Genomic DNA, 12,518 nt, shown 5'->3' with positions numbered 1-12,518 from the left:
TCCGATCACAGGAAAACTAGAATCCATACTTGTGTAAAGAAGACAATTTGCCTTTCCCTAAATTACCCCAGTCCCTTCGATGTATTAGCGTCTCTAACAGGCAAAGAAAAGGGCAACTTGATCAGCGCGTCAAGAGTTCAGGACCCGGGGGCCTCGAGTAGAATGAGTCCATGCCTAGGCCCGCCCCCTCTTCTGTACTGTCCAATGGCCTTGCCAGAATTGGGAGGTGGGGGGTGGGCAGGGCCGGTTTGTTGACAAATGCTGAGCCACGTGCAGGGGACAAATCTGCGGGCCCGGGAATAGGCGCATGCGCGCTGGGTAATCTGCCCACAAGGAAGCGCGGGTAGCTGGGCGGAAGGTAGTCAGGATTGCACGCGGCAAACGTGGGGCACGTGGGGCACGTGGGGCAATGGAAGGGACGATGCATATTGCCGCCGAGGTCTGCAGTGAGACTGGAGTAGAATCTAGCCCTCGGGGTCCTGGATGCAGCCTCAGGCACTTTGCTTGTGAACAGAACCTACTGTCCCGGCCAGATGGCTCTGCTGCTTTCCTGCAAGGTAAATACTTAATCCAGGTAAATTCTGCCCGAGCCATGTTTACCTGGGTCATACGTGTTTTGAAGAACGGTTAAAGTGATGAAAAACTTTTTACCAGGTGGATACTTTTAAATAGCGCGGACCCATACCTCTTCCTTTCAAGTTGAATCCAGGCCCCTGCGAGCTAAGCAAGCATTCTACCACCAAGCGGTATCTATTGCCCTCAACTAGTATTCTTTTATTTCATTTATTTATTGGTATCGGGGATTCGAACTCGGGTCCTTGCACTTGAGAGGCAGTCGGCGGAACCAGTGAGCTAAACCGCCAGCCCAACATTCTTTTAAAATGGGTTGGAGACGGAAACGTCAGAGCACCTCAAAGCAATAATGGTAGAATCGGGCTTTTTGTTTGTTGGTGCCCTTGGATTCATTAACGCAAATTTGTGTGAGTTTTGGTTCATGCTGTAAAATGTATTTTTTATTGGTAGTTATGGTCAGAGAAGCTTGGGAGCCACTGTTCACTTGGAAGTCTAGTATCTTCATTTTCAGGTCGTAAAACTGAGGCCCAGAGAGAGGTTAGCAAAATCATTTGGAATTACAGAGCCAGGTGGAGACGACCAGACTAGAAGGGAGGGCTTTTTATTTCCCAGGTCTTACCTCCCTTCATCTGTTCATATCCACTCTGGGGAAATTGAGCAGAGATAGATCCCTTTCTCAGGTGTTTGGACTGCTGCAGAATTTGGGGAAAGAGCTAGGCTGGAGGAAGCTTTGGAAAAAGAAGTTGAAAGTTAGCTTTCGGGGAGAACTTCCCGTTAAAGTTATTGGTTGTGCTCTGTGTTTACCAGGGCCCTGAGTATTTTAAGCGAATTGTGTCATTTAATTCTTACAAGAACATTATGAGGGAGATACCACTGTTAGTTCATTTGACCTCATTTTTACAGATGAGTAATCAGAAGCAGAGAAGTAAAGCAGATGCCTGAAGAATCACTGCCAACAAATGGCAAGAGCGCCCACACTGTTAAGTGCTGCACATTGGGCGCAGAAGCAGGCAAGGTATGGCTGAGGCCTCCTCTGCTCTCTCACCAGGTGATACCTCGGTCCTTGCCGGTGTGTACGGGCCTGCAGAGGTGAAGGTCAGCAAAGAGATCTTCAACAAGGCCACCCTCGAAGTGATCCTGAGGCCGAAGATTGGGCTGCCTGGTAATCAGACTTGGATAAATTGCTGAAGGTCCAGGCTGTCAGGACCTTGCTGGCTCCCTTCTGCCTGCTCGCTGTCCCTATTCTCTCCTGTTCCCCCACCCCGCATCTCCCCTCAGCTATTTTTGTCTCTTTCTCCAGCGTTCCACCTCTGTGTCTCAGTTTGTTACTTTTTTTTTTTTTTCATCTCCATGCCCCTGCTTCTCATGAACCTGCTTTTTCACTCTGTCTTCTTCATTGCCCATCATCTGGGTCCACTAGGTTTGGAGTGGCTGTGGGGAGCAGTCTAACCCTGCCTGCTTCCCACTGTGAATCCTATCACCTATGCAGGTCCTGTGCCATCTCAGGCTGAGTCTGTAGGCCCCTTACAGAGGGCTTTCCTCCAGAGGGTGGGGCAAGTGAAGGTGGTGAGGGCGAGCTGGGTGGAAGCAAAGAGTCTGACAACTTCTCCTTGATTTCCTCAGGCGTGGCTGAGAAGAGTCGGGAACGACTAATCAGGAACACGTGCGAAGCCGTGGTACTAGGAGCCCTGCACCCCCGCACCTCTATCACAGTGGTGCTGCAGGTCGTCAGTGATGCTGGCTCTGTATCCTTTCCCCAGCTGCCTCCAAGAAGTGGTCCCTAACCTCCTGATGGCTTCCCTTCTGGTGCACCTGGGATATGCCCTGTGACTGCTCTGTGTTCTGAGCACCTTCTACATACTAATTTAATCCTCACAGCACATAAATCAGGTGCCTTTACAAAGCCCTGTTTAAGCCCAAACCATCTGGCTGTAGAGGCAGAGTACACTGGGAGATGAATGTTCTTACGTTCCTGTTTCAGATGAGGAAAGTGAGGCCCTGAGAGGGAAATAGTTTGCCCACACTGGGAGGCAGCAGAAGTAGGCCTCAAACCCAGGCCTGCCTGACTCTAGTGTGTGTGCCTTTGACTTCCACTGTGTTCCTTAGTGTGGGTTTCAGGTTCTTGGGCTGAGAGCTCCCAGCAGGCAGAGCAGCTGGGTCACAAGCTCAGGAGTTAAGGCTAGAAAGATCACTGTGGTTTAGATGAATGAGGTTGCTTGTTTGGACCGGGGATCAAATTCAGGACCTTGCACTTGCAAGGCAGGTTTGGTGCCACTGAGCTAAATCCCCAGCCCTAATGAGTGAGGGTTTTTTTGTTTGTTTGTTTGTTTTTCATTACATTTATTGGTACTTCTTAGGTGTACAGTGCAGTTACATTCATCATTGGGATCTTGTACCTTTACATGATATATCTTGGTTCTTATTTTTTCCCCATTGCCCTTGGATGAGTGAGGTTTTGATGGGCACTTCCAGAGGGAGTTGCTGGTACCTGGCCCTGCACGTGGCAGGCAGTCTATGACTGAGAGGAGAGAAGACCTGCTGCTCCCCAAGAAGTGGAAACTGAAGTTCAGAGGAAGTGACAGAGGGTCAGTAGCAGAGCTGGACTAATAGATTTTTTTTTTTTTTTTTTTTTTTGTGGTACCAGGGATTGAACTCTGGTCTTTGTGCTTGAGAGACAGGCGGTGGCACCACTGAGCTAAATCCCTGGCCCAGGACTGATAGATTTTAAAGCTAGAGCCTTTGTCCATTCTACTAAGCCTGGGAGAGACATGAGGAAACTGAGGCAGAGCCGGCTGACTGATTCTAAGCCTGTGAACCCCTTGGGGCAGGAGCAGTAGCGGTTCCATTGCCTGGTATAGTGGCTGCCTGCTAACAGCAATTCCTACACTGGGTCTGGCATTGCCATTACCTCCTGCCATGTGATGTTGGGAGGTTTCTTCCTCTCTCTGACCCTGTTTTGCAGAAGCTTGGTATGTATTTAATATGTGTCTATTAGATAACACTGTGGCCCTGTGTAACCAAGAAGAATGCGACTCAGAATAAGTCACTTAGTGAATTCATGAGCTAAGAGGTAGCAAGGCCATGTATGGAATTGGAGTTCCTTTGTTATTTGTTTTTTTGTTGTTTTTTTTTTTTTTGAGACAGGGTCTCACTGTGTAGTTGAGATTGATCTGGAACTCACTGTGTAGCCCAGGCTGGTCTCGAACTCACAGCGATCCTCCTGCCTCAGCCCTCCACGTGCTGGGATTATAGGCTTGCACCACCACACCTGGCAGGATTCCTGGATCCCAGAGCTGTTTCTCAGCTCAGCAATTCTGTGATTGATTTGTGACGTCTGCCACAGGCATCAGATGGGGAAGATAGGCATGGATGTGTTCTGCCTTCCAGCCCCACAGTAGGCATTATTCTTAACTGCTCCTGTGGTGCTCAGCTCCTGGCCTGTTGCCTGAATGCTGCCTGCATGGCATTGGTGGATGCAGGTATACCCATGCGGGCTCTCTTCTGTGGCATCACCTGTGCCCTGGACTCTGATGGGACCCTGGTGCTAGACCCCACAGCCAAGCAAGAAAAGGTAAGTGTGAAGTACAGGGTGGCAGAAGGGCTGTGGCCATAGGGCTCTCCTGGTCTCCCTCCAGGCCTCATTTCTTTTTCTTTTTCTTTTTCTTTTTTCTTTTTTTTTTTTTTTTTTTACCAGGGATTGAACTCAGGACCTTGTGCTTGCCAGGCAGGCACAGGGCCACTGAGCTAAATCTCCAGCCCTAGGCCTCATTTCTTTGCTAGTCATTTGGCTCATGCACCTCAGCCTGAGTTGGTAGGTAATCCTTTACTTCAGCAGAGTTCATTCAGCTGCAAGTGCTAGGGCTCCAGCTCAGACTTGTGTAGGCCAAACAAGGAATGTATTGACTGTTGGCTTTCATTACCATATTCTGAAAGAGCAGAGGTCTAGCTAGAATCAGGATTTCACACACCATTTCCCTGCTTCATTTCTTTGTCTGCTTTTTTCTTTTTAATTTTCCTTTATTGAACTATATTGTGTATGTTAGTTTTTTGTTTTGTGGGGTTTTTCAGTATTGGGGATCAAACTTGGGATCTTGTGCTTGCCAGGCAGGAGCGGTGCCACTGAGCTACATCCCTGGCCTTATGTTTGATTTTTCTCTGGCTTTCTCTGGCCAGCATCTTTCCCGAGGCTAGGACTGGCTCCATCAGCTCCAGTTCTGTTTCCCTCCTAAAAGGCTCAAAAGCAAAGTGGAAGGCAAGAGATTTCTTCTTACTGGCTCCAGTTCACAATATCCCAAGGCTGTTACTCTGTGGCTGTTTTCTGCCCTGTACCACATTGGTCATAACCAGTCAGGAAAATGGGATAACCTTTGGGATACTTTTTTTTTCCCCCATAAAAGTCTTTTGGTACTTTTTAGGTATACAGTACCATTACATTCATCTTTGGGGTCTTTTACCTTTACATGATGTATCTTGTTTCTTATTTTTTCCCCACACCCCTGCCCTCCCTTCACTCCCTTTGTTCTTCCCTATTTACAAGACTTTGTTTTTATTTTTCCTTTTCTATTTTTTCTTTTCCCTTCTTTCCTTTCCCCTACCTTTCCCACTTCCCCTACTCTTTTAGCTCTTTTCTTCCTATTTCACGTTATCATTATACAATTTGAACCTTATTTACACTTTTAGTTTTTCATGCCAGAGAAACTATTTGGTATTTACACATGTGTGTCCTATTTATTTCACTTAAGAGGATGGCCTCAGTATGCATCCATTTAGCTATAAATGACTCTAGTTTCTTATTCTTTATGGCTGATTGATATTGCATTTTACAGAAAACCACATCTTTATCCAGTCTCCAACTGATGGGCAGTTGGGCTGTTTACAAGTTTTAGCTATTTTAAACTGTGCCACTATAAACAGGGGTGCATATATTGCTGTGGTATGATTCTTTTAATTCTTTTGGAAAGATACCCAGCCGGGGAATAGCTGGGTCAAATGGAACCTGTAATCCTAGTTTGAGTTATCTCCATATTGATTTCCACAGTGGTTGCACCAGACTGCACTCCCCTTTGGGATACTTTGGACAAGAGGGGGTTTAATGCAGAGGATCAGTAGAAACAGTGTTGGAAGAGTTGGAAAAGCAAAACAGAAAGAAGGGATGGTACCCAAAACTTCTGCTGGCCCCAGGCTGAACCTGTGTGCTGATTCCTGCCCAGTGCTATTGGAAACATTATGGCAGTTGGTTCTGTTTTTTTGTTTGTTTGTTTTGTTTATTTTGTTTTGTTTTGTTTTTGAGTCAGGGTCTCACTGTGTAGTTGAGACTGACCTGGAACTCACTTTGTAGCCCAAGCTGGTCTTGAACTCACAGAGATCCTCCTGCCTCAGCCTCCCGAGTGCTGGGATTATAGGTGTGTACCACCACACGTGGCTTATGGCAGTTGGTTCTGAATGCACAAAGTTGTCCTGCCTTTCCTGGCTGCGGAACTGCAGAGTCCACCTCACCTCCACACCTACTCAGGCAGTTGCCTCTGTCAGTGAGGACCAGGCTGATTCGCTCAACTCTCCTGGTCTTCACCAATTACTGGTAGAACCTAAAGGCAAGGGAATCTGGGGAATATAGTCCACTGGCCTCAAGGCTGGGCCTCAGAGAGCCTGGAAGGGAGGCAGAGTGGCACTGGGTAAATGACCAGCAGTGTGGCTCCCCCTATGGGGCAGGAATGCTGCGGCCAGAATGAGGGGCTTGAGGAGCAGTTACAAAGGAGAGGTAGGGAGCCATTCCCCAGAATGGGGTAGTGTGCAGACAAACAACTACAGTTGATACTTGAGCCCCAGACCATGGGAAGGTGAAGTCTTTAGGCCAAAGTTCTGAAACATCCCCGAGACTGGGTTTTATTTGAGAGGAAGGTCCCAGGTTCCTCACTACCTTCTCCCTCTTATTCCTAGGAGGCCCGGGCAGTCCTGACCTTTGCTCTTGACAGTGTGGACCGGAAGCTGCTGATGTCTAACACCAAGGGGATCTATTCTGATGCTGAGGTGCCTGTGTGGGGACAGGGATGAAAGCCAGAACCTTTCCTCCCACCATGACATGACACCTTGTCCCAATTCTGAATTCTGCTGCATGCCTAGAGGATTAGGGAGGACCCTTCCCTTACATCCCTATCTGTAAAAGAGGGAGTTTTCAAGATTTGTAGCTGTGGAAACCTTTGTGGAGGGAAGCTCAGTGTATGAGAAGAAAAGAGGGGAGTATGGTTTGAAAGCAGGAGGCACAGCAGCAGATTCCAGCTTAGTGACCTGCCCAGAATTTTATGTCTGTAGAGTGTAGAAGTGGGCCGAGTGGTCCCCAGAACCTGGCCATTCTATGAATCCAAGAATATGGCAGTGAAGCTCTGGGGGCCTCTTGTTCTATGAGCTCTGAGCTTCCGTGCCCCTGGAAGGTGAGAGTCTCTCCAGTGCACATGAAATAACCCCTTACCAGTCTCACCTGAGATGGGAAGAGGGGATGGTAGGTTTGGGGGCTCTGGGAGTCTGTGTGGCTGCGTATAGGGCAATGTCCGCAGCACCGACCAGCTTCTCTCCTCTCAGCTCCAGCAGTGCCTGGCTGCAGCCCAGACTGCCTCACAACATGTCTTCCGCTTCTACCGGGAGTCACTGCAGCGGCGCTATTCCAAGAGCTGAAGCAGGCTGGGGCAGGGCGCCCGTCCCACCTCCACCCACCCACTGCCCCGACCTGAAGCAAGCCAGCGGCTCTCTGTCCCCATGTGCCCATGTCAGCTTCCAGTCCTGTAGCCGCTGTGGTTCCTGGGCAAGGGGGCTTAGGAACCACCGCCTTGGTCCCTGATCCAAGGGCACATGACCCCCACCTCTCCATAAGGACAACATTAAAGGGAGCTCACATGTTCTGAATGAATGAGTCACTGCCTGCTGAACACCTATTGTGTCAGGCCCCACTGGGCGCTGAGAAATCCAGTGAACAAGAGACCCAAGCCCCATGTTCAGGAGCAGTGAACAGTAATTGGTATTCCTCAGATGATGGTAAATGGTACGGCAAAAATAAGTGGGAAACGGGAGTTTAGGAGCTCAGTTTGGGGAGGGCAGATATGGCCCAAGCCAGGGAGTTTTGCAGGCTGGGTAATATTTGAGAGGAAGAAAGGGAGGGAGCTCTTGGATACGTGGGGCAGAGCCCTCATGGGTCAGGGGCTAGCCAGGCAGCTGTTGGGGTTCATGTGGAGTGAGCAAGAAGGAAGAGATGGGCTAGTCTGGGGGGAGAGGCACAGCCTGAACACTGGGCCTTGGGCCACAGGAGGGGTCTGGCCCTGAGTACTGTTGTAGCCAGCCTGTTAACCCCATGGGGTAAGGCTCTTACAGTCCCTGCTTGAAGATGAGGACATAAGCTCCAAAGCTAGTTAGCTGCTCGAGGTCACCAGCTAACTGGTCATGGACCTAAGGTCCCACTTGAGCCCACTTGAGCCCAGTTCCTTGCTGTTGAGAGAAAGACCAGGGAGATGCTGGCACACTGGGAGTTCCCTGTCCCAGGCTCCCTGGTACTCAGGTGTGGTAGCACCCCCTAGGAGTGTTTAGAAATATGAGGGGGACACATTTAAGTTTCAGGTGGACTGTTCCCCACCTCCCAGGGCCCATAGTGGGCAGGGGCCAAATGCAAAGAGCAAGTGTCCCAGGGCTGGACCACAAGGGGGCGAAATCTGCAGTCCTGACACTAGGGGCAGGGCTTCATGCATCACTTCCTCTGCTGCTTTTTTGGGGGGTATCAGAATTCAAACTTGGTCCTTGACCTTGCGAAGCAGGCATTGCGGAACCACTGAGCTAAATCCCTGGCCCAGCTCCTCTGCTTCTTGCTTCACATCTTGAATTAGCTTGCAGAAGCCCCAGTGGCAAACAGCTTCATCCCCAGGAACCAAGAGGGAAAAGTGCAATATCTTCAGCTTGAGATTACGCTTCATTAGATGCTCAGAGGAACATTTAAGGTGGGGGGGACAGGACAATATTTTCTAGCGAGATGGTCACAATGGTGTTAAACACTGAGCTGATGTGCACCTCTCTGTTCTGACAGTTGGCCCCCTTCAGTGATGGCTCCTTTGTGTGCTGTGCTGATGTCTCACCCCCCCCTGGTGCCTGCGTGTTTCCTGAAAGTCTTGTCCTTGCCAAGCGAGGCCCATTTGACTTGAATGGTGGCCGCAGCCCCAGGCAGGAGAAAGGGATCCTAGGAAGTAGGCCTTGCACTGCCTGAGTTTCTGGAGCTATTTTTCTCCCCCAAGAAGAGGGTGCCGCTGGCACTGAGTGAAGCCAATAGAGGCCAAGGGGTGCAGAGAGAGCCGTTAACCTCAGGTGAGCCCAGGTCCTGTTCTCCCTCGGTGCTCCTACCTCCTGTTGGTTAGGGTTGCCTGAGTGCAGTCGCCTGAGGGATGCAGCAGATGGCTGTTGACCTGTAGGGTGCATTTAGGCCCCATCCACTCGGAGTGTGGAGAACAACAACCCCATTTTGCACATGAGAGAAGCGAGGCTGGAAGACCAGTTACTGGGACCGAGATCACACTGAGCAGGAGGAGGAGCGAGGCCCTCCCACCTGGAGAAAGCATGGCACACCGTGCCACACCCACTTCCTCCCAGCTGAGTTCTCACGCCTGCCGCACCTGTCACCTTGGCTGGCCCCTCCGGGTCTCAGATGCACAAACACACACACCCAATACAGCACAGACTCGGGTTTGGCTGCAAGGATATCTTTAATTTCTCCCATTGCTGTGGCCAGGGAGGGAAGGGGTCTCCAGCTGGTTTCTGGGCGATGCTGCTGCTCCTGCCGCCACATCACGCACCAGGATTCTCCACTTTCTGCCCATGGGTGCTCCCGGCTTCCGGCCTCTGGGTTCACAGTGGGGGCCGAAGAGGCAATTAGGGCGGGTCTCGGGAGGCAAGGTAGGTGGCCAGGGTCACCAGGGCAGCTGCATATGTGCACAGGCCCAGGCCAACGGCAAGGACCCCCAGCAGGAAGGCGCGGCGGGAGGCGGCTCCTGCCACCTGGATATCCCCCTTGGCCCAAGCCTTGTTGGTCTGTAGAGGCAGTGGGCAGCGGTGACCGAGGCGTCCCCTTATCCCTGAATTGTGTCCCATAGCCCCAGACCCTTTCTTTTCCTGAGCCTCCTGAACCCGACAACCATTCACTCATTGATTCACTGGCTTATTCCAGAGCCACAGAGTGCCTCCCATGGATTGGATCAGGCTGAGTTGGGCAGTAGAGATGCTGGGTAACTAATGAAAACATGCTACTTCAGATAGCCCGCTATTACAACTGACTTGATTTCCACAATGACCACAATGTGGAAATTAGTCCCATCTTATGGAGGAGGAAAGGCAAGTTAAGTAGCTTTTGCCCAAACTCTTACAAAGGATGGCAGACCCAGAATTTGAATTCAGATTCTTAACTGTCACTCAGGGCTCTGTGAAACTTGCCTCATTTTACCCATGAAGGTTTCTGTGTGGATCCTTTTCTCCATCCTCTTCTCCACTGCCCTTGGGCATGACATTCCTCTTGGACTCTGTGTCTTTGTTTCCTTGGAACATTTTTTGCTTCTATGCCCAGTACCCTCCCGGCCCCATATACAGACTGACCTTCTGGGCCAAACAGAAGGCAGCGATGCCCACAGGCCAGAAGCAACACAGCATGGAGAAGACCGCCAGGCCAAGGTGGTCATGGGGTAGAAGCGGGGAGACATGGCCACCCCCATCCCAGTCAGAGTCACTGTCACTGGATGTCGTATCCTGTGAACAGAAGGCCTAGGTGGGCATCTCCATCTTCCCTCCTTGCCCACTGCTCTGTTCCCCATAACCAAGGCCAGTACTTCTCTAGGGCTTCCTGAGAGGCACGAAAATGTTCTAAGAGGTAAAGTGGTGAGCCTGCCTAGATCTTGGGTCCCTTGGAAGGGAAGTTGTGGGCCTTGTCTCCCAACAATACCCAGCCACGCTCAAAAGTTTTTGAGTTTTTTCAAGAGGTTCATGTAATTTCTTGTAATCTCTTGAGTTTAAAAACCAGAAGTGGAGACAGATAACATCAGGCGTGGGAACCTCCCAAAAGAGGGAGATTATAAAATGCCCCAGTGTCCTAAATTGCTAGGGCAAACCTGCCTGCTGAAAACTAGATCCCTGATGAAAAGTGTAAACAATCTTACAAGCTGGGTGCGGTGGTGTATGCTTGAAATCCCAGGTACTCGGGAGGCTGAGGCAGGAGCATTGCAAGTTTGAGACCAGTCCAAGCAACTTAGACCCTTTCTCTAAATAAGTAAGTAAAAATTTAAAAAAAAAAAATTTTTTTTAACAGGGATGTAGCTCATAGCTCCCTGGGCTCAACCTCCAATATGAAAAAGTAAACCAAAACACAAAAAACATTAAGGTGAAAAAAGACCAGGATCCACAGGCTAGAGGTGTATGGGCTCTGGAGAGAGAAGAGGCGGACAACAGAGGAGTCAGAGATCAGAGAGATGACAAACAGCCGAACACCAGGCAATGACGATGAGTCAGAAAGACGGAGAGAAAACCAGGGGAACAAGGATAGATAACCTGAAGCCCCAGCGACCCCATCTGGAAGAGGTTCCAAGCCTAAGACAGGTCCTTCCAGTTGCCAGCCTGCTAAACATTAGCCACAGCTGGCTGCACCCCCCAGCCCTTTCCCCTGGCTTCCGCCGAAGCCTGCTGTTCCTACCTCAAGGTCCAGAGGCTCTGGCTCCCCCAGGCCAGCACTCACAGAGGAAAAAGGTGGTGGTGGGGACTGCCAACCCCTCAGAGACTCTGCAAAGGCTGTCTCTCTTAAGGGGGCCCCCAGCTCAGGTTGGCCAGGCTTCTGGGCAGGGGGGTCACAGGCTGTGCCTGCCAAGAGAGGCTGTTGAAGCTCCTGAAGACTAGGGCTGTCCATGGCCGGGGGAACACTCTGATGGGCTTCCTGGGGGCACAGGGAAGACAAATACCGGTTGAAAAACAGGCTCACCTTCAACCATCCCCTGACTTGAGAGAGACTCAGGCAGAGAAGAGCGAGTTCAATGACCCTCAGATCCATTTCTCAGACGGGAAAAGTAAGGCCCAGAGAATAAAAGAGGTTGGCCCAAGGTTATGAAGAGAACTCAGGAGTCTGGACATTCAATTCTGGGGTTTTCTTTCAAGCGAAACCCCCCACATACTTGTTGTATGCTTATTTCAAACTATGCCTTACACACCTGCCCGATGAACTATCCCCCCATCCAGGCTCACCACCCCTCCTAAGTACACACACCTATCTCTTGCCCCGTGACATCCAGAGCTTCACTCTGATTCACGCCACCACCCACCTGTCCCCCCCTGCACACTGAGTTGCCAAGGCGCAGTCCACACAGCCTCACCTGGGGAAACACCCCCAGCCCACACCTTCATCCGCCCGAAGGTCCTTGAACACCTCCCCAGACAACATCACTCTCAGGCCACAACCTTCTTACACATTTATCCCAAGCAGCTCGTTGCACACACACTCCTAGTCCTCACTATCGGAAATCACGCACATCCCCCTCACCTGCACAGGCTCCCTCCCACACACACCCATCTCCCATCACTTGCCTTGCACGCCTCCCCACACACGCATCTGGGTCCAGCCCCCTCCCCACTCCACTCGCACCTGCGACCCCACACACCTGCCTGCTCTCTAGACACCTGGTTTACCCTCTTTGCACACCTCAACCAGTAATCACCCCAGGACACACGTTCGTGGGCACACTCAACCGGAACAGCCTTCTCACCCTACATCCCCTGAGGGGCCCCCCAACCTCCTGCCGGCTCATCCCAAATCTCCATAGGGCCAATTTTCTCGCCAGAGGTTTGCATCTCCTCTCCACAGCCGGGACTCTGGGGAGGGACGGCGCCACCACCCCCCCGCCTCCTCCTCCCCTAGCTCCCGCCCACGGTCAATCGCTCAGGCCCCC

General features: G+C 50.9%; 2 protein-coding genes across 6 annotated transcripts in view; one reads left to right on the top strand and one right to left on the bottom strand.

The window, feature by feature from the left end:
• The first annotated feature begins 274 nt into the window (after window positions 1-274).
• Window positions 275-7,354, top strand: Exosc5 (exosome component 5). The gene is made up of 6 exons (XM_010623337.3): window positions 275-557; window positions 1,622-1,735; window positions 2,197-2,318; window positions 4,004-4,144; window positions 6,511-6,600; window positions 7,150-7,354. Exons 1-6 carry the CDS (start codon window positions 410-412, stop codon window positions 7,240-7,242), a joined length of 708 nt encoding a protein of 235 aa, XP_010621639.1. The 5' UTR covers window positions 275-409; the 3' UTR covers window positions 7,243-7,354.
• A 1,934-nt stretch (window positions 7,355-9,288) lies between these two features.
• Tmem91 (transmembrane protein 91) overlaps window positions 9,289-12,518 on the bottom strand; it is an 11,725-nt gene continuing 8,495 nt past the window's right edge. The window contains exons 1-4 of one of the 5 annotated variants that reach the window (XM_010623341.2): window positions 12,336-12,481; window positions 11,276-11,512; window positions 10,189-10,338; window positions 9,448-9,630 (exon numbers count right to left, since the gene is read on the bottom strand). In XM_010623341.2, coding sequence (XP_010621643.1) covers window positions 9,472-9,630; window positions 10,189-10,338; window positions 11,276-11,512; window positions 12,336-12,377 — 588 coding nt within the window. In that variant the 5' untranslated portion in view covers window positions 12,378-12,481 and the 3' untranslated portion in view covers window positions 9,448-9,471. The other 4 variants (XM_010623342.2, XM_010623343.2, XM_010623345.2 and 1 more) reach the window with 4 other exon arrangements.

The sequence above is a fragment of the Fukomys damarensis genome, unplaced genomic scaffold (assembly GCF_012274545.1).
Source record: "Fukomys damarensis isolate Sample0158 unplaced genomic scaffold, DMR_v1.0_HiC HiC_scaffold_19, whole genome shotgun sequence".
In the NCBI taxonomy this organism is placed as follows: Eukaryota; Metazoa; Chordata; class Mammalia; order Rodentia; family Bathyergidae; genus Fukomys; species Fukomys damarensis.
This window is presented reverse-complemented; position numbering and strand designations above follow the sequence as displayed.